Consider the following 27,499-nt stretch of genomic DNA (forward strand, 5'->3'; position numbering starts at 1 on the left):
ATCTGTAGTTATTGTTTTCAAGGAGATTTTCGCAATACTCTGGTTTATGAGTAAGAAGCCGAGTCCTTTGTGGAACAATAGTTCTAAATGTTCCAACTGAGCAATGTTGGTATATGTTGCTAGGCTACAGTAGAAGCATGGCTAAAAAAATTAAATGCCATCACTTAAAACACAAACTTTCCCTGGAGGTTTGAAAAACAGGCCACAAACCCTTTGCTTTATGCAAATGCAAATTCCCATATGATGCAAATCTTTACTGAAAACAGGATGAAGTTCTTTTCCCTCGATTATGTTCTTCCTGATCAGTCATACAGGCAATATTATCATATAAGGTTTGACTACTACGTGATGTTTTTTGTCTTTGTCACCCACCCAGCAACAACATAGATACAGTGGCAAGAAAAGGTGTGTGAACCTTTAGGTTTTCTGTGGTAATTTGTCATAAAATGTGATCTGACCTTTATAGAGTATTAACAAATTTAATATTGTCTAAAATAATGAAATAAACAAAAAAAGATATTTCATTTCTGTTTTGGGTACAACCATAAAAAAGTATGTGAACCCTTTGAATTAATGAGTTTGCTCCACACAAGGGGAAATGTGAGTCATGCCTTACCAAAAAGAGGATCAGAGGATTTATAATCAAGAGCTGTTGATTTACATAATGTTGGAAAGGGTTACAAAGTGATTTGAAATTCACCAGTCTACAGTTAGAGAAACAATCTACAAATGGAGACACTTTGGGACTGTGGTTACTCTACCAAGAAGTGGGCGGCTAGTCAAAATGACCCCAGGAGCAAAACAAACAAGACAGGAGGTAAAGAAACAACCCAGAGTGACAGTCAAATATTTGAAGGCATCACTGGAACTGGCTAACGTCTGTGTTCATGAGTCTGTGGTAGGTAAAACATTGAACAAGCAGGGTGTCTATGGCAGGACACCACGGAGGAAGCCTCTGCTAACTAAAAAGATCATTGTTGCCAAAGAGAACACTGACACTGTGCAACAGTATTAGCAAAATGTTTTGTGGACTGATGAAACTATTTGCAAAGAACACACAGCACTACATCTGGCATAAAATAGTCACTGCATATCAAAATGAAAATATCATGTGTTTTGGGGGAAACATCATGATTTGCTGCATCAGGGCCTGGCCGGCTTGCAGTGATTGGGGGGAAGATGAATTCCCAAGTATATCAAAAGATCCTTCAGAATAATATGAGAATGGCTGTACATCAGCTGAAACAACAAAACACAGAACAGAATGGGTTCAGAAAAACAAAATCCACCTTTCGGAGTGGCAATCTCAGAGCCCGGACCTGAACCCAATAGAGATGATATGGAATGGCTTGAAGAGAGCAACACATGACACGTCCAAATAATATGACAGAGCTAAAGCAGTTCTGTCAGGAAGAATCAGGTCTGATTCAGTACATAGCTTTGTACTGAAAATAATTTGGACAATATCTCATCGATTTGTCTAACTCAGACTAATTAGCTTCTGGAGAACAACCATGAAAAACTCACAGTGCTAGTGGAAAAATTTTGTGAACCCTCAAAGTAATGACCTCAAAAAAACTAATTGGAGTCAAGTGTTAGTAGAAGTTAAGAAAACTATTTGACGTGTGGACTGGAGCTACTTCGACTGACCACTCAAACCTTTTGGAATTTGAGAATTCAAGAATAATACACTTATGTGACCATGTCTCGTCAAAAAAACTGTCTATGCTCTACAATCTACCATCAAAAATTGTTGATTTACATAAAGCTGGAAAGGGTTACAAAGACTTTAGAAACTCACCAGTCTAAAGCAACAAATCTACAAATGGAGACACTTTGGGACTGTGGCTACTCTATCAAGAAGTGGGCGGCCAGTCAAAATGACCCCAAGAGCACAACAAATACTTGTTAATACTCTTGATATAGATAAAGATCAGATCACGTTTTATGACAAATCAATGCAGAATGTTCACATACTTTTCTTGCCACTGTATTTCAATAACTTGCATAGCTACTGCTAGTACATTTGGCTAATTTCATCATTTCTTCTTCAATGATTTAAAATATGATGATTTAAAAAGTCAGATAATAGTTTGAAAAAGACAAAACAAAAATAGCATTGAGACTCACCTCCTCGTTGATGTACCAGTACAGGCAGTTGTCCTTAAGAACAAACCAGTATTTCTTCCATTTCTGAGAAAAGTAACCCTTTGCATCTCTCTTTCTCCATAACCAGCCCTCGCAGTCTCCTCTGCCCAGCGCCTTGCAGGAAACACGCCTCCGACTCAGAGAGGCCAAACCTCGTCCTGGAACAACACACAAAGTAAACATAGAGAACATAAATCAGAAAACTGAAAGACAGCGTGTGCTCAAAGAAAAAGGAAAAAACTGTAGTGGTAACACTGTTAAATAAGAGCGCACTCTAAGTCTTTTATGGTACTGTCAATAAAAGCTTTTACAAAACACCCCATTGTAATGTACTAATAATTCTTGGCAAGAGTTCAGTGTCTGGGCTTGACATATCCCTGCTGCACTGCAGTAAGGTAAGAGGTTTTTAATTAAAACTGCTTTTTCCTTCTGGCATAAAAGCTCTGTAACACTCCTGAACAGGATTCTCATTAGAGATTACCAAAGAAACTTGGCTCAAGTTGAGGACCAATAATAAACTTTTATTATGCTGTGTCAAAAGTCTTAAAACTTTAAAGGAAAAAGCAATTCAATATTCCATTTATTTTTTGGTGACAACGTACAGGACCTTGTACAGTATGTCTGTGAGCGCAAGACAAAAGAAAACCAAAGCTTAAGCATGCAGTATGAAAAGGAGAAACAATTAATAAATTATATACTCAGATATAGAAAAGTATTTATCCTGAAAATGTACAAAGGCGCTCTCTTCATAGTCTGCAGTAACACACTATAACCTGATACCATCACTAATTTTCGTTTTTGGCTTTGGGAGAGACTTATTTGTTTTAGAAAATGAAGAATGACTCAGCCTGGACCAAAGAAGTAACTAATATTTCATTACTGCTGGATAAAGGTGCTACAAGCAGAATTTAAAAGCATAAAAAAAAAAACATCATTATCACGTTAATTCTCAAACTTTGGTTTAATTGCTGCAAACAAACAAAGCCGGTGCCGAAGGAGTACAGATGGAGCCAAAGCTTTTAGACTTTCTCACAATGGCAGATGGTGAAACAAGTGAGGGAGCAGTGGAAGAAGGAAAAATCGCTTCCAACATGTTGAGCCGTCGTTAGTGTGTTGAGAGGGGAAAAGGTTTGGTCAAAGAGGCAAAAAGAGTGCGAGCAGGGAGTGGGAAGACAGTCAATTAGGGAGAACAGTCGTCTAACAAGCCGGGTGAAAGGTACAAACTACTGATTCCACAACAGAAAAACCTACACAATTAACAAAAGAACTCATCTTATCAAAGGACAGATGCTATGTTTAATTCTCTATTAAGAAACATTAGCAAAAGCAGTTTTTATTTTCCCACTTCACACATTAAGAAATGCTGAATCATCGGATTTTCAAAGGTGACGGTTCATCCGAACTAAACGTACAGTATGCAGCAAACCATCGGACAGCTGTCTCGCCTGCAGTACAGCTTGGACTCATCAAAGTCTGCGAAATGAGCAAGATGTGATAAAAATGCAAATACAGCGCTCACTGCACAAAATGTGAGAAAAATCTTTTTGTTCGCTATGAAATGAATGGTGTGGAGACTCAGGCTGAAGCAGATAATGGCTGCTATCAGGACCCATTAGAATAAAAACTTATTAACAACTATTTCTGATGAATAGTTACATTTGTGGAATGGTACAGTCGGTAAACTTGCATGTAATTATTTCCAATGACTGGCTAATATTACCACATTATATTACCTAGATAATCGTTACTGCACAGAAAGTCAGACGAACATGCAAAATGTGAAATCTGTCTTCACGTGAGCAACAAATACGGGCATAATTTGATTAATAAAGGGATATTTACATAAATGGAGCAGTTGTTTCAAGGAAATCCAGTAGTTTTAGACTAAATTCAACAAATAAACAACTCCGGACTGTGAAACCTTCTGGGAAATTAACATATTACAGACATGTAAGGTGTTAGTAAGAGAGATGGTTCAACTGAAGCAGCAGCTGTTTTCATGTTTTCATGCATAAGTTCAGCCTCCCTGAGAGGGTGAAGGCGTGAATGACCACGACGGGCAAGCATGTGGGCGTGGTAGCAGCTTTCGTGGTTTTCCTGCTTACCTTTATTCTTCTTCCTATTCTTTGTCTGCAGAGATGAGGACTGTTGGTATGTCTGAGAGAAGTTGCAAAGAAGAGAAAGAGAGTGAAAGGGAGGGGGGGGGGAAAGCAGGCTGTCAGGATGAATCAGTGGCCTTTGTTTGCTGCAAAGAATCCTGGGATATAAAAGATGACATCGTAGGGTACAGAGAGCAAAGGAGAGGAGGCAGAAGATCTGTGCATACAAAGGGAAACTGTGTATCTTTCATTATCTCTTCTCTCACACACATATGTGGGGACGGATCAGTCAACCTCGCGGAGGACTTGGCTCTCGCACACCTCTAAACATAGAATGGAGAAGAAAGGGTGGGGGGGGGGGTGGGAACAGCGGCACAATAGGACGTCCAGGTGATGGAAGACGTGAGAACATAGAGCTCAGGAGTTACTGAGATGAGAGAAAAAAACTTTCCTCTAACGCTACTATCTAATTCTCAGCTTATTAAGTCAGCTAGCTACGTGCTACTACTTGAGACCTGTTTTTCATCTTATTTTGGAAACATCAAAACATTAAAAGCATGACGAATTGGTTCTTCTCAGGTCTGGTGTCCAGTGTACCTATGAATACTACTGTAATCCAATCCAATCCAATGATACTGAAGAAAACTTAAAAGCGTCACAATTCTTAGGCAGACTGTATGTAATATGGGTGTAATTAAAATAAAAATAATAAACAATATGGTAGATGAACAATAAAAAAAAACACAGAAACATTTGTATTATTTATCTGATTTTCTTATTTGTAAGCAGATATACAACAAGAATTTAATTCCTGAGATCAAAGATCATATGAATGAAAAGTGGGCGTCACAATAAATCTAAAATTAGGCATATCCTGTGTGTTTGTGTTCAGGTTTGACTGAGCTGATATATCTGAGCTGTGACCTCTCTCGACAGGTCAGATGGGGCAGCAGACCAGCTCTGATGTCACGGTATTACACGTGTCGGAGCCTGGAGCCGAGCCATTCTCAGCCCCATGCTCAGCACGGCACATGACATGGGCCCGCCCACGCCCGCTGATGTGCCATCTGCCATCACAGCGTCCGTGCACACTGTAAACACACTATCGGCCATGGGCGCGCAAACACACACACGCAAGCACATTTAATTTCCAAAGAGTTGCCGTCAAGATGTACGAGGTCACGGCCGGCCAAACTGGCTGTCTGGACAGGAGAGCGGCGAGCTCAGACAGACAGGCAGGGCGGACAGATGTCATGGAAGTGACAGGGGGTAATAACGAGTCAGCATTCGCTCAGATCACACTTCACTGCAGCACTTTTTCTCAGGGCTAGGACAGATACCTACTACTATCTACTATATTAGATGTATTGGAGAGGAAGCAGATTTCTACATAAAACGTTTTACTGTGAGGGAGTCGGCCAAGTTTCATCAGCTCGGGCTCTGGTCTAGTCTTATTTCAAGCCTTAGCGCTTTTCTGAAAGCTATGCTTTTCCAGATTAATCAATTTAATGTACTCGTTTATGCAGGTTAAAAACAGAGGAAGCTACTCACTTACAGTTTCTCAATGTCTAAACTTTTTTGGAAGGTCAGTCTGGACCTTATAATATTAAAACACCTCCCTATGTTGCAAAGAAAAACAGCAAATCATCACTTCTGAGAAGCTTGAGGCTGAGAACTGGTTCAAAATTGGTTGCCAGTTACTATTCTGTTCACCAAATCATTCATTCACTATCTTAGCTTAGCAAAAGATGCAAAAACTGACTTACGTGATAAATGGACGTTGGCTCTCTGGGTGGAGAGTCCCTCTGATTTGTCTGGAGGACGTAGTGAGATGGACTTTGGCTGTGGTGGCTTCGCCTCTTGGTGCGTTTGGCCGTGTCATTGGAGCGTTTACCTGGACGAGCTGTGTGGGAGGAGTATTCGTCAGGGCCGGTTCTCTCGTCCCCACCGGACAGCCCCACGTAACGCATCAGCGATGCTTCTGTGGAGCATACATTCAAAGCAGCACAACATGTCATCACAGTAAATAGAAATATATAAAATACGAGTCAGCACGTGACATATTAGTGATTCTTCTAAATTTGTCTGTAATATAATTTTGTTGTGTGTGTTTCATGTTTTTTTTTTTTTTTTTTTTAGTTCTCTTAAAAATACAGAATAAAACACAGATCATAAAGGTCAGAGCAGTTCAAGATTCATCAAAATGAGACCATTGGTATCCGATCTACATATCATGACCTTTAATCACAGCATCATTATTACTGTATGCTAATCAGTACTAATACTAAATAACTGTCAAGTCTCCAAATGTAACCGGGTAATATTTCAGCATCAGACTGTGTGAATGAGAGTTCATCGGCAGTTCATCGGTGTTTAGTGAATGTCTTAGGGTGCACACTCTGACTCTCTACCGTCTTTTTCAACTTCTCTTCACCGGGGAGCAACCTCAGGTCTCTCCACAGTTCCCACCCTCCTGTCCTCCCCTGGTTGCTAGGCAGCGACCAGAGGAAAATGAGACACCGAGAGGAGCTGCTGTCAGCGTTGCCATAGCAACTGTGTGAGTGATTCAGGTGGAGGTTAGGGAAAATAGTCTTTTTTTTTTTTCAGTTTCGCCCCCTCCTCGTGACTCTCTTCCTCTCTTTCTAATGCTTTTATTTTCCTCCCTTTCATTTTCTCTGCCTTTGTGCCAACTGTCTACCTTTTTTTTTCCCTCCCTTCCCTTCTCTTCCCCTCTTATTTCATTTCTCTGTGATGCTAATCACTGAGAGAATTAGAGAAAGGACGGAGGCGCATTGATCTCCACACACTGATCTCTTCATAATACAGAGAGACGGGAACATTTAACAGAGCCTAACAGGCTCTTCAGGAGGTGCACACACACACATATGCACTCCACACGCTGCAACTCACCTCTGCGGCTTTCTCTGTTAAGCTTGGCTGGGTCTTCATAGTCGCCCACCCAGTTACACTCCACAGGCATAGAGATGGGCCTCAGTCTGCCTACATGTACACACACACACAAAAAAAAAATGAAAAACTTAATATTTAAATTGATTTAATAACAGGAATAAAGTGGGAAACACTGACAAGGCAGTTAGCAAAATCACTAGTGAGCAGTAACCGTCTTGTCTGACACATCACATGGAAAAAGCTAAATTCATTATACCAAATTCATACCACTGTTGTCACATATACAGGTTTCCATGAACATGAACTGTATTTTATCTACAATGTATAGAGCTCCACAACTTTCGAAAACCTTTTATTAACCATGTTGGGCTGACAGGCTGATTCATACACTCATGATTGTTGTTTTTTGAAGTGGCTCAATACAGCAGAATGAGATTGAACTCAATCCCCCTTCTCGCTTCTCACCCTCACACACATGCACACGCACACAAACAATCTATTATCATAAGAGGGTACCGTATGTAGGTGTGGTGCAGTACACAGGCTCCTCCTCTTCTCGCCGGCGAGACTCTTGATCCAGGAAGGAGTTTGGTGACTCAGAGCGTTTAGCGATGCTGACTCCACCATGGTTACGGGATGCCTCATCTCCAGACAAGGCTCCTGTCTCATCTCTATGGCGACAACAGAGGCAGATTTACCGGCAAACAAAATGTAAGTCAGAGCTTATCAGCAGTTGTACTTTATTACAAGTTGATTCTGTCTTTGCAAGTACACACACACACACACACACACACACACACACTACAATACCTGGGTGTGTATGGTTCAGCGGGTGGAGGGGGGATGTAAAGGTCCTGGAGGGCGGAGCTCTTGGTAGGTGTGCCTGAGGGTGTGGCTGAACTGCTGCCTGGGCTTCTGGTTGGCTGCAGAAAGCAAGTGGATGAGGTTAGGACACATTATTTATTTATTTATTACAGATTTTTGGCAGATGTCTTGCATCAGTCCTACAGTATTTAGCAAGTTAATAGTAATTAAAAGGCTCTACTTAAGTCCAATTTCATACAAAACAAACTTTAAACAAATGCTAAAGGCGCTTCTGCAATCGTATGACACCTTCTGTCTTTAGACCCTCTAAATGGAAAAGGAAAATCTTAAGAGAAAAAAACAATGGAAGAAAACTGGTCAAAGGTAATGCACAAAAAAAGCAAGTGACCTATTAATGAATATGCATATTTCTCAAAATATTTACAGATTCCAGTTTTTCTTTGTTACACGTTTGGTTAAATTGACAAATCAGGCTGCAAATTCAATGAGTAAAACTCAGTCTCATAACCATAAAGTCTAAGCAACAGAGTTTGCTGCCAAAATGAACACCACTGATGTTTGAAGCTGCAAGTCCCAGTAGCTATAAAGACTTCTTAAACATGTAGCAGCCCCTTAATGATAGTCCATTGCACATGTAAAAATATAGTACTCTTTTTCAATCTTACCTTCAAATAAAATGGCTTAGATAATGGATAAGCAGTTTATAACGTGTCTGATTGTCTTACTGCTTGTGTTTTGTGCCCAGTTGGACAATATTGTAGCAATATTGCTGTTCCCAGATCATAGTAATTATTTGGTTACTGCACTGTTATCTTGCAACACAGATAATGGCCAAAACCATAAAAATAAGACCCAAGTTGTAATAAACCCAAATTATCCTTGAAAAAAATATATCTCTGGTTAATGTTGCTACACATGGTGGTGACGGAGGGCACGCGAAAACTGTTTTCCTTTGAGTTCCCTTCTGATTGTGGAGATACTAAGTGTTAATTGGGGAGATACATTTTCATAATTTGTGGGAGCACTGGGAATGCGGGTGGCGAGTGCCATCACTTTTCCCTCCCCATTCGCACAATGTGTTTCAGCTGGCAAACAAAACCGTGCTGCCACCCTGACCTAATTACACGCTTTGGCGGCAGTTGTACGGGGAGAGTGGATGCTGTGGGGAATTATGTGGGCCAGTGCAGCGCTTTAATAAAGTCTATAAAAGGTAGAGCTGGCCCCACCTGCAGAGCCAGGGGTTTCCAGCGCATGTTCTTCAGCAGTGCAGGGGCGGAGCTGAGCGTGCTCTGCGGACGCTTCTTCAGGGTCAGGGACACGACGCCTTTATCGGCCCTCAGCGAGCCAACCAGGTTACGTAACTGCCAGCCCACCTGTGGATGGGAGAGGACATGGTTAAGGCACACAGCAGACCAGCTGGAGAATATCATACGATGAACAATGCAATCGCCATCAGATGAGCAGTGTGTCTAGCATTTATATTCAGCATGAAGTTTGAATTGTGTCCACATCGTGATTGGATCTTGCTTACTGAGCCTTCTGTGCTAAGCAAGTGGGTGTGGAGGTGGTGAGTCTATCTATAGAGCTTTCATGTGATGTAACCTGCCCTCAATTTAAAAACAAAGCATCTTTCTACATTTTTAGCCACTATCCGTACAAATCCCACGGCAACTCGGATTGTTTATGAGATTTGTTTTCAAAAACCTACTGTAAACACAATTTAAAAAATGGCTTCACTCTTTTTCACAACGACTTCTTAATAACTTGTTAGTCATCTGCTCTGTGTGGGGCGATAACGTTCTTATTAAAAGAAACAAACGTACTCTTAATTGCATTTCTGGATCGATCTAAGATCTTATCAAAAAGCAAGACAAGGAACAGAAGACGTGATTGCAATGCATGCTGCATGCATTTACCTGCTTTCCCAGGTTTATATGTAATAAACAGAACATTTTAAAGGTTCTAACTGTTTGTTAATAAGACATTTAATCAAGTGTTCTAGGATAGGTTCAGATATAGATCACAGATAAATTGATAATGGAAACGATCATTACTTGAACATATTTGTTTACATATACAAAACATGCAAAATAAAAAGCTGCTACATTCTTAACACTGGTCAATTTCATCAATAGGTCAAATTCTTAAATAGCTTTATATTGATTGAAAAAGTTTAAATGTCCCTTTAAACATGTCAAATGTGAAACTTTAACAGTCAGAACAACTGTACAGTAAGTAAAAAATAAAGATACTGGAGCGCACACACACTAACTCACCACGGTCTGGTGATTGACTTGAATGACTTCATCTCCCGCATGGATCTTCTTACAGCGGTCAGCTGGAGACTACAGAGCAAGAGAAAGAAAACTGTTGACTATAAATTGATCTGAGTTTATTGATCTCTACATACCAGAGCGGGGAGGTTTCACAACAAAGTGCACTGAAAGAAGCTCTAATATAACAGAAGGATCGCCTTGCATTTGTCCCTGTGGAAACTGCGACACTGTTGTGGATCCAAATGATGTCATTTTGCAGATACTGTGAAAAAAGAACTGGCTCTATACACTACAAACCCCAGCCGTGGTGGGAGTAGTTTATTTACGTGAATATACAGTATGAGCAGTTGCTTATAGATTGTGAGGCTCTTACCCCTTCGGTGGTTCCTGTGATCACATGGAGGCCATCATAAGTGGACTTGATGTACATGCCCTGATGGATGGAAGAACAAAAAGTTTGATTAAGAGGGTTCAGATCGAGTAAAAGGAACTTTTTATGTTAAAGTGGAACAAATGTAAGTTCTTGTGTCTGTGAGCGTGTCATGAATGGCTACTCATTAACAATATTAATGCTAAAAGCAGTTTTTATCTAGACACTATGACAAGGCAATTTGGAAGAATGCTTGTTTTAAACAGCACCGCACTTAAAGTACCAGTAAAAGCACAAACCCAGTACAAAACTATATATTTGGTTATTACAGTTTTTGCTTAATTAGCTTCTATATACAAAAACAGTTGGTCTTCGGTGCAGCAACATAAAAGGAGGGCTGTGTCTTTTGTATACTGGGAAGTCTTCTGTGCTTGTTATGTTCATTAATATCCTTAGGAGTGGATATTAATGGCGTCTTCACACAATGAAGACGCCATTAATAACACTAACCATACATTTTACAAAGTCTTTTCTACTGTATCTCTCTTTTTTTCCTTGAATGACACATCATGCTTTAGATTTCTGTTATTGAAAAAGATTGATCCACTCTTAATGCTGCTAGTTAATTATTTAAAGGGGCACATATTATTAGAATTTATTATATTTGGATGTCAATAATTAATTGATTATTGGTTGTTAATAGTTGAATTCATAAAAAATATATGGACTAGTAATGCAGACGACGACAATACAGTATGTGATGTGATGAACCTTTTATAACCTATTATAGTTTGCTGTGGTAACCTGTTGCACTACTAGGTGGTGCCTCTTCCTGTTTAACAAGACTGTGGACTGATCAAATTACATTTAATACATTATATTTTATAATATTAGACACATATTTGAGAAGACCTAAATGGCAGAATGGTTTTCTGTGCTCACTGTGCTTTACTGTAGCCAACTAGCTAATCCTCTAATTAAACATGAAAATGAAACATGAAAAATATCAGCACCATTTAACCAAGCATTCAATATTTGTAATGTCAAACTCATAAGAAAAAATTAAACCAGAGGATACCAGTTTAAACAACACCAATCTCAGTATGGACACAAACAAACTGAGTCATTACCAGGCCTTCAGAGGGTTTGATGTTGGTGAGGTGAACCAATTCGAGGTGGGCTGACTGGGAAACCAGCGGGTCTGAAGACACACACACAATGTGCTCACACACCTCTGACAGAGTCTTACACTGCAGAGAAGAAGGAGGAAATGAGAAACAGAGAGAGTCTTTGTTAAAACAGGATGACTGCTGGTGCTTTATTAAGAAATTGGAAATTAAAACTAGAAAAAGGATAAACAACATGTACCTTGCTTTTGACAAAGTGAGACTGCATGTCTAATAAACAGAGTTTCTTCTTGCAGCCACATAAGATCTAACTGATTGTGTTTCTAAGAGTTTTTTTTTTTGTAGTGTTTCTGAGGAAAATAGCATTTGCATGCAGCAGATGTCTGAAATCTAAATGATCTTATATCGTAAGCTGTATCTAGTCACAGTTGGTTGGTTTTATTTTTTCCCCTGAGATACCTGTCTTCTACAGTATTAGTCTTTTTACCCAAAAATTAAAATGTATCAATATAATTTGTGGCGCTTTAGGAATGATCAGTGGCTTTCAAACTTCATCTGCTATGGTTCATTTTGGAAGTAAAAAAAAAAAAGTCCTTCAAGCTTTATCATATTTAAAATTTAAGATTGCTCCAGGAACATTTACTGTTTTTTCCCTGTGCATGTGATTTAGCTATCTGAACATAAATACCATTTTAGCATCAGAGCACTCTTCTTTCTTTGTTATTCCCAAATGAATCTGATTTTTTTTTTCTTTTTTGCTGCAGACATGGTGACTTGTCATAACAGCGAAGCACGAGTGGAACTAATAATCTTACTGATGGCTCCGTTCCAGCCATTACTCCAATAAAGTCCTGCAATTAATGATTGTATTAGTAACACCTCTGCTTGACATGTCAAAATGTCTGCTGTGAAAAATATCAGTTCAATGGGTTTTGGTCCCATTCTTTATGTTAAGCTAATACTTAAAAACACTTAACAGACAAGCTTGAGTGTGGTATCAATCATGTTGGCAATAAAAGAAAATAATGGATGAGCTTTGCTGGTTCTTGAGTTGCTGTGTTTGTGGAGTATGGTATGAGTGAATAGGTGGGAATAGAGGACTAGACATCAACACAGAGCGCATAAGCAACAGCTGGCTGAGGAAACAGGACTCACCACATGAAGGATTTTGTTCTCCGTCTCAAACACTGTACAGTCCTGAGGGACAAGGAGAATTTAATGTAGAGCTAGCGGTACATCCTGTCAAGTAAACATTCACAAACACACAGCATTTCATAGCGCTCGCGCTGCTGCTCCTCTATACTGTCTAGGCCTCACGTTACTGAATGCTCCACCTGCACACTCTATAGCCTGGCAGATAAAAAAACACGCCCACGCAAACAGACATTTATCTTTTATTTATACAGACATCAGTCATACAAAAGACAGACTGCGAAGACATAAATAGCCAAGAATCAAGTCTCACTCAAGATCAGCAAGCAAGCGAGTCGGAGGCTGCTGCATCCCACCCACACAAACACACACGCACACACGCACACACACACACACACACACGCCGTTCATAGGGGGATATGACAACCCACAGCAGCTCCCCTCTGACACTCACTTCAAGTGGAGGAGAATAAGAGCTTGGAAACACACACACACACACACACACACACACTCGGGCAGGCACAGTTCCACACACCTGCTGTACAATGGTGGTGAGCTCCAGGCAGAGCTGAATGACATTATTTCGGGTTACGGAGTAGTCTGCCACTGCAGCAAAGGGCGACCTGGGAGGAACAGATAACACACCACGATGTCTTATAATGTTTCTGCTGCATTAGATAATGTACACAGGATATGAAAGGAGCACTGGCAGAAGAAGCTGACATGAGACAGACATTGTGTGCACATACACTACAGGTTTCACGTAGCCACATAAGAATCGTTTTTGTTAGTGGGTCCAAAACCTTTAGAGGAAGCAGTGCAAGACTGATTCCTAACTGAAAAGAAGTGTATATGCATTATAAATAAGACAAGATGCAGATGGAGCTGCAACAATTAGTTGATTAATTTACTGAAAAAGCTTTGGACTATTATTATTATTATTATTATATATTATATTATATATATATTATTAGCTGGTTTATACAAGCTTTTAGATATCGTAGCTTTGCCTTAGAAATGCTTCTTTTAACATAACTGTATTTGCATTTTACACAGTACTGTAGAGTGAATAAGTAATCAATTGACAGATTCATTATTTACCTAATAATGAATTTATGAAACTTATGGCAACACAATGTTTATCATATTTTTATTCCAGACTGTAGCTTCTACTTCAAAAAATGTCTGTGTTAAAAAGCGATGAAACTAATTATTTACTTTATCAGTTAGTCAGTTCTTTGTTGTTAAATTAATTGTTTAGCCTGTTGTGGAGATGCGACGATTAGCTGAGTTTACTGATTCTAAAAACAGAAATCAACTGTTTTGATAGTTATTAATCATATTTCAAGAAAACAAAATATCATATATCATAATATTCTGCTTCTGTCATCAATAATCATGTATCACTTATATCACTGTTCATTACACTACACTCCAGCCAATAGTCCTGGACTATTATTGACTTATTTCATCCATCTTGAGATTTTTTTTTTCTTCTTATTGAGTTTTTTGTTTCCTGAATGTCTTTGTAAACCAACTCTATTTGGATTTCTGACTGTTGACTTCACACAACAAATCATCTGCACTGGACTTGGAGAAACTGGGATGGATATTGTCACTACTCCCAGACATTTCATGGGCTAACCACTTAATCGACTGATGGAGTTAAATCTGGAGATAAATCTGAAAATTGTGAAAACACATGTCTTTGGTACATGTGTGATGGTGAAATCCAACTATTACTGCAATGCTCCAAAGTGGACAGTCTGACATTAGCACGCAATTCACACCATACAGGGATGAGATAGGAGCCAGGGTTTCAACGTCTCTCTCTCTCTGGATCTTCTTCTGTCTCTCTTCTTTTTTTCTCCATTTGTTACACAACTATTTGTGGCACTTGTATTGCAAACTGTAAATGGCTTCCAGGGGAGATTGTCCATAATTGGGCACCATTATCCCCATATCACGTCTCCCCTGTCTCTCTAACGACTGGCTGTTTGGATCAGGTAACACTTTTGATTTTCAATATGGAGAACCTACACAGCTCACAGAGTCGTAGTATAATCCATCCCGGTTGTCATGGTCACAGGTGGTTATCTGTCATCGACTAGCTGCCAAACGTCGAGAAGGACATCTTATTTAATTACTGTTAACCTTCTTCAATGGATATACTTTAGCTCACCTGTAAACATAAATTAACCGAAACCAATGCTGACAAATATTTGTTATTTTTTCACCTATATAACTGCAACTGTGCCATATCACCAAAAATATTTGAGTTACAGAATATTTTACATACACAGTATGCTAACATTTTATGTTTATGTTTAAGTGACAGATCTTCTTTGACTCAACAAAGACTGTCGGTAATAGGCTTTTAACCATTTCAACACCATTAATGTACTGTGATAGAAAAGAACATAAACAGCTCTTAAATCACGTCACAGCAGTGAGTGTGTGAATTAAGTTAGAGTTTTTGTCAAAACTGACTTTAACATCTTAAACCACGATTCTCTTCAACCTCACTGATAAAACTGTGGCACACGTCACGTCACAGCTGAGTATTAGTGATGCATCATTTGGAGCCATTTATGCACATGTTATCATTATTATAATGATTAATGAAAAACCCATTGTGAATGCAGTCTAGAGACACCAGGGTAAAACATATGAAACTCAGTTTAACTTAAAGGTGAGTCTGAGTCCTGAGTCTAAGGGGGAACAGAGACTTACAAAAAAAAAAAAAAAAGCTAGACATTTACGTATTATGAACACTACCAGCTCTGAAATCGAAACCACTCCAGGTATGTTCAGAGGACTCTGGAGAAAAGTTGCTCTGACGTCTTGCTTCTTTAAGTGGAAACGCAACAGCAATGTTCTCCCACAGAGAGGACACAGCTCCGGTGGCTGGATGAATGAAGCTGCATTAGGGAACCAGATAAATGGGCCAGTCCTGTTCTCAGTGTACTAATTTACTTACCTCACACTGACTACTTGTCATTTCAACCCAGGCTTGGGAAAATAACTTTAAAAAAACTCTTTTAATGACTTAGTTTTTTTAAATGATTGAAATAAAATTTGTAAGGACTGTTGTTAGACCACTTTGGGTTTATTGTGCCACTTTGCTTCTGGCATTGTCAGCTTCTAATGTTTTCAGTGTGTTTGCATGGTCAGAGTTTCCACTAAAGTGTGCACACTGTGTTTGTTTTTATGAGCCTCATTTTCCTGTGAGAAGAAAGTCTTTAAACAATTTTTTTGTGCAAACACAACGTGCATAAGTGAGGCCTAAAGTGTGTTGTCCCATATTAGACGAGGTGTTTGAACAAGGTGCAAACAGTAAGATAGATGCTGTGGCTAATGGGGTGATAATGACTGCATACAAAGGGGCATCAGTGCTAATTATTATATATGTGCAGCAAAGTCATATTAAACAGTGCACATTCAGGGGTTAATGACACTTTTTGATGTGATGTAATAAACATTAGAAACACACACACACACACCATATGACTTTGCTTCATTGTTCTAAAGACCCAGATTTAAATTCAGCCACAGACTCTGGTGTATGATTTATCTGTGGTATGTGTGTGTGTGATTTGGGTCATCAGTATTGAGGCTGAGTGCTATATATACGCAGGACCTAAGGCTACACAGACTGTTTCTCTCTCAAAAAAAAAAAAAAAACACTCAGAAAACACACACTATTGAAAGTCCTAACTACATGAGTTGCAAAATAATTAATTTAATCACCAAAACCTGTTCAGTCCCGATTGCTACAATTTGCATCAGATTTCAGATCAGAGTCATAACTCAGTCAAATTTGACCACACAGGCATGATAGACATTTTTGGATTTGTATCGGACTTTAGACATTTCCTGATCATCATCACATCAATCCGTGATGTACATTACAAATTAACACTAATAAATCAACTTAGAAATCGTAGAAAATAACACTTCTTACAACTCGAGACCTTAGTAGTTCAACATAGTTGTCTGTGCAGTGTGAACAGGAACTGCTAAAAGTTAATTCAGCATGCATTTAATGATGCCACTTAATATTTACCTTTGAAATTCAGAGATATTACAGAAAGCCACATTGTAGAAAATATATTTTTTTTAAATCTGCAGTAAACATAATATTGCAGGATCATAATGAAAAGTACCACAGTAGAATTGAATGTGACTATCACCAACCTTTCTATTTTATATTGAGTAAAATCACACACTTATCTAAATACAGATTCAAACAACCTAAGCGACTTTTGCTTCAGAAACATTTTATGGAAAACGTATTCACCCCCCTACAGTAGTTACCACATCTCAACACCCACCTACCAAACTGCACTGATCAGTCTGTGAAGGGTCTGAAGCTGAATTTAAGGCTACACAGAGAGAGGCACTAACTACAGATGGAGAAGACTTGGAACAATACTGAAACTTCCAGTTGTCTAAAATTAGTCCAAGAGCACAACAACGCCTCATCCAGGAAGTCACAACACATCCAAGGAAAACATTCAATAAACTGTTCGGGGCCACGATGATTTCTCATTCTTGAGGGAAACGTGAATTTAGCTCATCAAACACTTGAGTATGTTGCATCCCAAAATATCACAACACTAAGTTACTCCTCAGTTACTCCCCACTGCACATTACTCACTTCACTCAATACAACTGAGCCCTCATGTTAATGTTAACATGTCGCTCATGTTAAGATTCAATTTTAAATAGTTTGCACAAATAAAATAACTACTAGTGCATTATGAAGCAAAATACATCACGTATAAATTCAAGTCTCTGAGGCCGTGTTATTAATTCATAGGCTGGTGCTTTTAAATTTGCGTATAAAGAGTTCAAAGAAACAGAAACATGACTACAAATTTCAGTCAACGTTGAAGGATAATTTCACTTTTCTCCCTGACAGCTTCAGAAAAAAGGTTTGCCTTCTGCTGTGTGTGTGTGTGTGCGTGTGTGTGTGTGTGTGTGTCGATCTGACGTCTGCGTGGAGACGAAAATTATGTTTATCAGCCCAGAGAGAGAGAGAGAGAATTATCAGACATGACAGCATCAGAGACGAGAAAAGATCGTCTGTGCTGAACCTACACTGTTATTTTACACATGAAAAGGCTGCAAAATGTCTTCGCAAGTCATTTAGACAGAAACTAGAACATGCTGTACACTGCACGTTGGCTGCCTGAGTGCTGGACTGTTGATTTCCCTCCATCCCTGAGAGGTCTAATAACCAGCAATCAGAGGGAGATAAAAGTTCATTTGTAGCATGCTTTATGCTAATTTGTGTCTGTTGTAAACCTTTTAGCAGGGAGTCATCATGTGGGCAATAAAACTAGACAGATTCTAGCCCAACACGCATGGAAATCATAACCTTTTCCACATCATTAGTGTCTATTAATGAATTCAACATCATCCACCACGTAGCTTTCATTTACTTACAAAAAAATCAGCTTGTTTTACTTGCTCATTTGTTCTTCTCAGGCTGTAAAAATCAATTTTTAAAGAGGAGATTGGACTGAAATAAAAGCTCTGGTGGGATCACATGCTTGTTAAATTTACCAGGAGGTCCTCACATAACAGAAAAAACGCTCTTCTCTCAATAGTAATATGTACAATAGGCAGGATTAACACCTAAAAATGCGCCTTTGACCACGTCTGCAAACATCTGAGGAATAAAGAGCACCAGCTCTGCTGAGTCTATCCCTTTCTCAATGTCGCTTTGCCATTTACAGTTGCATCACAGTACGTGGGCGACCTGCGTGTGCACTTGCATAAGTGTGTGTCAGTGCGTGCAGACGTGGGAGTACGTCTGCAAGTGTGTGTTTGACTGTGTGGGTGTTTCTATGGGTCTGAGTGTGCTTGTGTACATGGCTCTATGCATTAAACAAGTGTGTGTGTGTGCGCGCGTGTGTGTGTTTGTGTCTCGATGGCCTGAGGACCGATGTGGGTGCCTGACATTTTCAAGAACTGATGTCAAAGACCTTTAGTTCTGTATCTGATGTGTGCGTTGTGTGCAGGAGATCGTGTCGAGTCATGAATAAATGAAGTGACAGAGAGAAGAAAAGAGCGAGAGAGCGGGAGCGAGGGAAACATGGTGAGAAAAAGGTCTGACATTATCCCTTTAAAAAAAAAAAAAAAACATATTTCTCAAACGATATCAACAACCAACGGAGCCGGAGCGTTTGTGTTTTGCAGACTTGTTCTTTAGTTGTACAAACAGAAAACCAGAATACAAAAAAAAAAATATTTGCAGGTGCAAGTACATATGGATAAATATGGATATAACGACATCTTGTCAATGTTAAATAATAAAATCCTGATTACATTTACAAAAACAAAACAGTGAATTTACAACAACAACATATAGTAAAATGTGGAAGAAACTGTTGTAAGTGTTGGAGCACAGAGGTCTCGCAGTGAGAAACCAATGAAATCAGTGCACCCCCAATGTGTATTAGGGATGCACTGATTTCACTGGTTTCTTGGCAACTAATCATTAATCACTTACTCCTTTAGTCTGTGAAATGACACAAAACACTGGAAAATGCCCATATTCATCTTTGCATCTAGTTTTGACTGACCAGTAGTCTTAAAATATTCAGTTTGCTATCACAAGGACGTTTAAAACAAAATAAATAGTTGCCTGTCAATCAACAAATTGACTTAGTCATTTAACTCGACAGCACATTGTTACCTGTGATGTTATTTGTTGTTTTATGAAACATCTTCAGTTGCAAAAACGTTGATGTAAATATATAAATTTGATGAGTTATATAAAAGTCATCTAATTTAAACGTTTTGCTACACACTTTTTTATTTATTTTTTTGCACCTCCACATACAAACGTCAAGTTTACTTACACTGCTACTTTTTCTTAGCTGATGGTGAGAATTTTCCAGCCTTCTTATGTTTGAGGAGGTTTTTTTATTATTATTATTATTATTAATTTTCTAAGAGTGATTCAGTGTTTGTTGACAAATACTCACTCACTGTCCTGAGGTCCAGCTAATCTGTGCCGTGCTCTTCTGACTTCTTTTTCGCTGTTGTACTTACAAAGCAAATTTGAATTACATTTAAAACCATAAAGAACGACTGGCTTAATGATCAGTTGGTTGATTAATTATTATTGCTTCTGTCACGCCCAGATGAAAGTAAGTGAGACATTAAACTGTTGTGGCTCATCCAGCCCAAACAATCATTTCTGGGACATGACAGATTAGAGGACAGAGAGTTCTCAATGATTATGTTGTCAGAAGTAAGGACAATATAACAGGAATTTGTAAAAGTAGATGGGTTTCTATTCAGCTGTTTTATGTGCATACTTGTACATCAAATTTATAAAAATGAAGCTAATTTAGGATGTTTATGTGACGGCCACACCGCCAGCTGTCTGTTATACCAGCTACACCACGCCTGCGTACAAGAAAAACAAAAAGAGTGTGTCTTTAAACATATCACCTGTCCAGCCAGGCAAGCAGGCTCTTAGCGGCCGTGATGAGGTCGACCACGGAGGTCAGCAGATCGTTTGGTAGCCGTCGTGAGGTTCTGCTCTCCGATTGGCTGCTTCGGCGGCGGCTGGAAATGAAGTTCTGCAGGTTTTTGGCCGAGGCCCCGAGTTTGTGAGCCAGAGTCCTGACACTCTCGGTCTCCAGTCCTGAATTCTGAGCACACATACACACACAAACCGAGGTAAAAACAGATTAGCTGAACCTTCAGATCGCGAACCACCATGAATACAAATTACAGTATTACTTGTCAACATGTTTACCAGCTTCTCTTAAGATGGTTGGTGCATTTTAATGGCTCCTATTATATATATTTAATAGAGATTACTAGGCAAGGTACTTGTACTTCATTTTTTGACTCTATTTTTTAAGTAAATGCTTTATTTTAAGTCCAATACCCTAATGTGACAGCTATAGGCATGGGTTATTTAGCAGAATCTGTTTTTTACAAAAATATATAGATAATAAATAAATATATGGTTAGCTTTTGAAATTATGCATTGTTAGAGATTAAGCTGCCCAACAGGAAATTAAATAGTAACTAATAGTTTTGCTTCCACCAGATACAGCATGATAATCAGGCTTATACAGTAGAAATAACCCAGTAATGTAATTTACAAAGAGTTAAAGAAGCTGTTCTGCTGCAGAAAGGAGTAACTAAATGTTAAAAGTAATGTTGCTGTTAATATATAATATTTTTACATAAAAAAATTAATATACTGTGGCAAGAAAAAGAGCCTTGAACCTTTTGGAATGTGTGAACGTAGCTCTTGCCACTCTATACTTACTTTATTAAATAATTTATTGTATGTTGCAAGTGTTATCAATTTGTCAGATTCAGAGTAATTCTTTCTGTACATTGGGAAGTACTTGAAGTTGCATTCTCCCAATTTTAAGTCGGCACTTAAATTCAAGAAATATGCCACCATAAATATAAATTGGTATTTTACTCCTGAAGCTCATTAGACTGAGTTAGACAAATCGATGAGATATTGTCCAAATTCTTTTCAGTACAAAGCTATTTGATCAGAAGGATACACTGTGTGGAGAAACCCACAGGGTGGATGTAGTATTTAAACGGCTGCTGTCGCCTCATATAAGCTTCATACAGAGTTGCATTTTACACAGAATGCAGCCTCTGGATTTTGATTAACAAGGTCTCTCCTTCTGTTCATTAGAAACAAGAAGAGCAATTGCAGTAAACTGCGGTATATCCCCACACTTCATCCTTCTTACTCCACAGTTAAACTTTGAGAATTAACTTTTTTGTCAGTGTTGCGATTGGGAGATTTACAGATTTGATGCACCACTCTGACAATTTACTTTCTGCAATCCGTTACATTGTGCATTCAAGCAGAACGGCATACATTAAAGCTGCAGCTGTAAAGTTGGCTAATGAGAGTCCAGCACACAAACACAGACAAAGAAAGTTACCAGAGCACAGAGCAAGTCTACAGCCTCCAGAATGAGCTCCTGGTGCCCGATGCGAGAGACTCCCAGTTCTTCAAGCTCGGCATGGCTAATCCTCAGCAGCCTCTCCCCACACACACCTCCACGCTCAAACACACATACATACTGCTGCAAGCAGTCATCCAGACCTGAAACAAACACACATTAAGGTTACTCACAATATGTACACTCACAATTGTTTTCCAAAATTAGATCATGACCACAAGGAAAATTAATTGTTGTCTTTTATCTGAGGCACCAGGAACAAAACCTCATTAAGTATTTTCTGGTAAAAAAAAAAACAAGCTCCTGTGTAGAAGCGTGTAAACATCCTGCATTGATGTTTGCAGGATATTTCTTGATATTAAATGTACGATGAAAATCAAGCGACTTGAGTAATTTATATCCATAATTTAGCTTGTAAATCTTGCATTAATAAAATTGACAAAATGTAATAGTACTTTCTTTTTTAAGCGGATGCACACAGCATCCTCTCTGGACAAAAATAACTGCCCATCACTGTGGTCAAGACCATCGCAACTACTTAAATGTGCAGACAGTTTAGAGCAATCTGTTTGCAGAAACTGAATATAGTATTTTATTATATTTTCATTTGTGTATTCAACTCATATTAGGAAGCACTGCAGTTTCTTTAGCTTAACATTGGCCTTTTATATCTATATAAGAAGCGGGTCCCCTTTCACAGAGGCTGCCATGTTCCTGCAGTAAACCAGAATCGACACTGGCTCTTACACTTGTTGTTTTCATGTTGAAATCTCATCATCACCACATTTCTTTTGACAAATAGCCAAAGTGATTTTTCCTTTGGCTGGATTGTGGTAGAAAATAAGCTAGGTTTTTGATACTTATGATGTACAATGTGTTCAGTGAGATAATCTCACAGATTATATCACCTTGATGTAAATTTTGTATCTTAAATACACTTTGTAAAAGCCTGATCACATTAGGTCACAGCCCATAAGCTTTAAACTTGTCATTTGATTTAGTGTGAGAATCACTGTGTACCTGTTCTTTAAAAGCCTTTCCTCATAGTGTTGCTTGGTCTTGATAAATCTACAGGTTGTAAAGTCATACTAAGAATAGCTTGAAAGTACAAACACACCAAGCGGCATAATGATGTTCAAGCTCTCCTTTAGGCAGTTGTTAGCAACCGTATTTTTCTTGTGGCGGTATTTTATGACGTGAAAGTGTCTTGATCCCTTTAGCTAGTGTTAGACCTTCCCACTGTTAATTACCTCAGTTGTGTTCAGCCAATGAGAAGCTGTACATGCAGGAATAATTGGAAAGTACTGGCACATCTTAAACAAGGTGATTTATGGAGGAATGGTTTTACAGCAACTTTATATATCTATTTATTCTGCTGTGTTATATACCATTAAAAGTGAAGTGGTAAACAGTACAAGCAGGTTAGTTGGGTTATTGTATACAGTTATACTGTTACTGTATAAAGCAGCTGCACTGTTGGTTAAAGGTGCTTTTAGTGTATACTGGCAGTAATCACATTTGTTTTTATGGTAATTATGAGAAAATAAGTGGACCGTATAGGCTGAGAGAGACTCATCTCCACAACACCATCATTCTTCTTCAAGCGTGCACAGCTCAGACACTCTTCAACATGTCCATCCCCTGATCGATAACCAGAAACATCCCTACTTGAAATTACACAGTAGGGTTTGGGCTTCACTCCAGAAGCACTAATCAGCCGTACTTTCACCAGCAGTTCCCCCCTTCAAAGTCTGCCTATGGGGAGGATGGATTTCTTTTAGTCTGCACATGAAGATGTAAGATTTTTTTTTTTTTTTTTATATTGCAGCTTCTTCCAGTATTTCTCAGAAAATACAACAGCTGCTTTGAGACATTTGAGCTTGTTTGCGGTTTTGTAGATTTCAGCACAATGCTGTTACAAAATGGAACAAATAGAAGCATGAAATACAGTTTGCTTTAAGAGACAGCAGAAAACACACATGGCAGAAAACAAGCCCTGTCAATTTATGTACCAAATATGACATTAGGACCTATTTGACCATGCAAAAGGAATAAATTGAGGGAGAACCATTGTGATTTTACAGTAAGTGTGCATGGTGCAGAACCACTTCATCCTTTTTGCTTAATAAACTGTATTTGTATCCCCAACCATGAACCCTTTTGTGTACCTGTAACCAAAACGACAACAGAGGATGGTGCATTATGCATATTCGTTTTTATTATGATTCTTGTAAAAATGCCCTTAGATCAGCAATATTTATGAGTTTGTCTACTTAAAAGTCTCCAAAGGACCCAAAACAAACTCTGTGCCTGAAACCAGAGTCGTGAGACTGGAACAAAAGGTAATACATGGACAATCAGGCAGCCATCCAGGTAAGTCTTGACTCTCTGTTGGATTGTGTAATGTCTGTGTTGTGAGAGTATGTCTCTCTAGATCTGCCAGTGTGTGAGCATGCAAGTGGGTGGGTGGGTGCGTGCATTGTTAGTGTTTGTGTATGTGTGTTCGCCTGGCCAGAGTGCGTTTGCTGAGTCAAAGGAAAGCAGATCAAGACAGAGCAGCTCAGCTGCAGCCCCTGGCTCCCAAAACAATGAATGTATCCAGCTTCTGACCACTTAACAAACAGCCAACTGGCAAACACACACACACACACACACACACACACCCACACCTCTGAGGAATGAGCATTGATTTCCCCCGCTTCAAGTCCCCGCTTTATAATACACTCATCTATCATAACCACGCTAACAAAGATGGGGAAAAAGGCAGAATGGGAAGAGAGCGGATGAGGAGAGGGAGCGAAAAAATGAAAGGGGAAAAAAAAAACTTCATAAGCCAGCTGCTAAATTGCATGCAAAGTATTTCTCACACTTACACACACACACAAATTCCATCTCTCATCAGTGACAAGCAAACAGCATTTGTCGGCTTCTGCACTCTCCCACTGCTTCCTCCCCTCTTCATCTAAAGTCTAAATGAAGCGTTCACTTCCAAAATGCCGTATATTGTGCTTGTATAAAAGCTTGAAATTTTTTTAAGCGCAATATTTTATCTTTTGAAACATAAATAAAGCTTTTTTCAGTCTTAAAATGACATACCAGAAATCTTTTTTTTTAGATTGGGCATCGTCTTTTCCCCATTATCTGATTTTGCAAGGAAACTCGACAAATTGATCCCGCTATCTGGACCCCGAAAGATTTCACGTCGATGTGATATCTTGACTCACAGCTTCAGCAACAACAAACGTGAAAGGACTTGATAAGAATAAAGACATCCAACTCCTCGGGTGTGATTTATTGGTTCAGTTTCCGGCTTTAGTGGTAAGTGCAGGTCACTTAAGGTACACAAGTTTGGTAGAAAGCCTTGTAAATATGCAACACAAAGTCGGATTAACTTGTGTGGTATGTGTATCTGTTGAGGTTTTAATGTTAAATACTCCTCTATAAACTTAGTCCAAAACATGTGTGTACACTTTACTGGTCAAATATATTGCTTTATTACAAAAAGCACTTTCATTGAGAGCTAGAATATGAATATAATTAGGATAGCTTATCTCAAAGACTGGATGTAAGAAGCCTATAGGTGTGAATGTGAGTCTGAATGTTTGTCTGTCTTTGAATGTTGGCCCTGTGACAGACTGGCGGCCTATCAAGGGTGTGCACCGCCTCTCGCCAATTGGCAGCTGGGATGGGCTCCAGCATTCACGCGACCCTTTGGAGGACAAACGGTTAGGATAACGGATGGATGGATGGATGCAGGAGGAATAAAGTTACCCTGGTACTGTACAAAGTTCAGAAATGTGACTTGTTCATTAAAGTCAAAACGTGTCATTTCTGTAAATATACAGTAGACATAAAGGTTTTAGATGACAAGAGGGAGATGCACAAAGCCAGGCTAGCTATTTTACAATTTCAAAATTCATTCAAAGACGCGAGAGTAGTATCAGTATTCTCATTTAATCTTAGCAAGCAGGTAAGCACACACCCAACAGTAAAATATATACCTTTAAACTACCCAGATGCTACAATTTGCGCCAACTAAAGCAAAAATATTCAAATGTAGCTTAAATGTCAGTAAATCATTATTAATAATAATGATCTAAGCTCACTCAGTGCTGCATGTCTACTGTATATTTTGCTGAGTGCAGGACTTGTGCTTCTATTAAAGTACAATACGTGGATAAAATGATGTGTGCACTTTTGTTTTGAGGCAGTTTTTAATGACTTGGGCCAGGTCCCTTGCTTCCAATTAAGGACATTTTTCTATGCTAAAGTACACATGTTTTGACAGTTGTGTGTTTCCAACTTTGTGGCAATAGTTTTAAACTGTGGCAAAGGAATCCCGCTATTTCTCTTGTGGCTAAAAGGGGCCAAAATCCCTGCAGCCAGGTCCCAGAGGTGTTGGGGCTATTTTAGTAGCAGATAATGCCCATGTATTTCGAAAAATAGGTTTAGCTATCAGTGTAATACACACTTAGGCCTACCCTTTGCCATTTTTACATTGTGGTATTGCTATTTTTACCCACAGGCGCCTGAGCACTTTTTCCCCCCTCCAACAACGAGACTTTTGTTTTAATGAGTGTTAATAGCTGGCTGGTTCTTAATAAACGTGAAGCTGATTAAAAGAATGTTGGCTCTCACAGGCAGAGTGTTACTATTGCTGAGAGCGACAGAGAGCAGCAGAAGGAGGGAGATACACTGTGTGGCAAAAGATCACTGATAATCAGCATCGCTTATCACTGGCAGTGAGGGAGAGCGTGAATACCCTGAATACTGATGAGTCAAAATTGAAGTTACATCAGTGGGCGCGTGCACACCCACACAAACTGAAATGGTGCCATACAGTTAATATACATATAGTATAATGATGGCTGTGTAGCATTCATTAATTTCTGCAGTGGTGGTTCCCAACATCTTTTTTTTTTTTTTTTGTCATATGTGCCCCCACGGCACTCATTCTCCTTCGTCGATCCCTCCATCAGTTATTTCTCCATTTTAGCCAGCATCTTCTTCATTCCAGCATTTTATCTTTTAGCTAAGTACAATATATTTCACAACTCACTTAAGTATAACTAAACTGTTTACCCACAACCATTTATTTCAACCACTCCACCATACCTTGTTACCTAACCAGTCAAATATTTTTTGTTCCATCACTTAGCTTTAAGCTTACTAACACTGTTGCTATTACTTTTTGCTAACTAGTTAAACTATTACAAAAGCAAATATTTCAACTGTGTAGGTATATTTTAAGTGGTTTTTAGCATTACTTAACTTACTTTTTATGGAAGTCAAATTCTGACATTTCCTCATATTAGACTTCTTAATTCTTAATTCTTAATTCAGACTTTTATGTCATAATTTCAACATCATCAAAAATCTGTCTACCTTTATATTTTCTTACAAACTAATGCTCACACATATAAACATCTTTTTTATGGTCTGACTATGTTTCTTGATTGTTTTTCTTTAAACTTACTTTTTAGTTTTATTATTAGTCAGACTACTGGATGGGAATCAGTGTTCTGCCGTACATCCAGTAAAAATGTGTCTGCTCAAATTTTCCTACAAATTGACAATCACAAGCTCAGTGTCTGCGTGGGTTTGTTGTGTAATGGTGTCT

At 38.8% G+C, this 27,499-nt stretch overlaps 1 protein-coding gene across 2 annotated transcripts in view; it reads right to left on the bottom strand.

Annotated features, from left to right (window-relative positions):
* The window catches only part of cnksr2a (connector enhancer of kinase suppressor of Ras 2a), a 45,588-nt gene that overhangs the window by 11,662 nt on the left and 6,427 nt on the right, over positions 1-27,499 (bottom strand). For both annotated transcript variants that reach the window (XM_026361300.1, XM_026361299.1), the window contains exons 2-15: positions 21,859-22,022; positions 20,378-20,580; positions 13,443-13,530; positions 12,911-12,952; positions 11,759-11,878; positions 10,632-10,691; positions 10,259-10,327; positions 9,209-9,355; positions 7,968-8,080; positions 7,674-7,828; positions 7,158-7,247; positions 6,014-6,228; positions 4,254-4,305; positions 2,131-2,306 (exon numbers count right to left, since the gene is read on the bottom strand). In XM_026361300.1, coding sequence (XP_026217085.1) covers positions 2,131-2,306; positions 4,254-4,305; positions 6,014-6,228; positions 7,158-7,247; positions 7,674-7,828; positions 7,968-8,080; positions 9,209-9,355; positions 10,259-10,327; positions 10,632-10,691; positions 11,759-11,878; positions 12,911-12,952; positions 13,443-13,530; positions 20,378-20,580; positions 21,859-22,022 — 1,694 coding nt within the window. The remainder of the gene's footprint in view (positions 1-2,130; positions 2,307-4,253; positions 4,306-6,013; positions 6,229-7,157; positions 7,248-7,673; positions 7,829-7,967; positions 8,081-9,208; positions 9,356-10,258; positions 10,328-10,631; positions 10,692-11,758; positions 11,879-12,910; positions 12,953-13,442; positions 13,531-20,377; positions 20,581-21,858; positions 22,023-27,499) is intronic.

Source organism: Anabas testudineus, chromosome 2, assembly GCF_900324465.2.
Source record: "Anabas testudineus chromosome 2, fAnaTes1.2, whole genome shotgun sequence".
NCBI classification, from domain to species: Eukaryota; Metazoa; Chordata; class Actinopteri; order Anabantiformes; family Anabantidae; genus Anabas; species Anabas testudineus.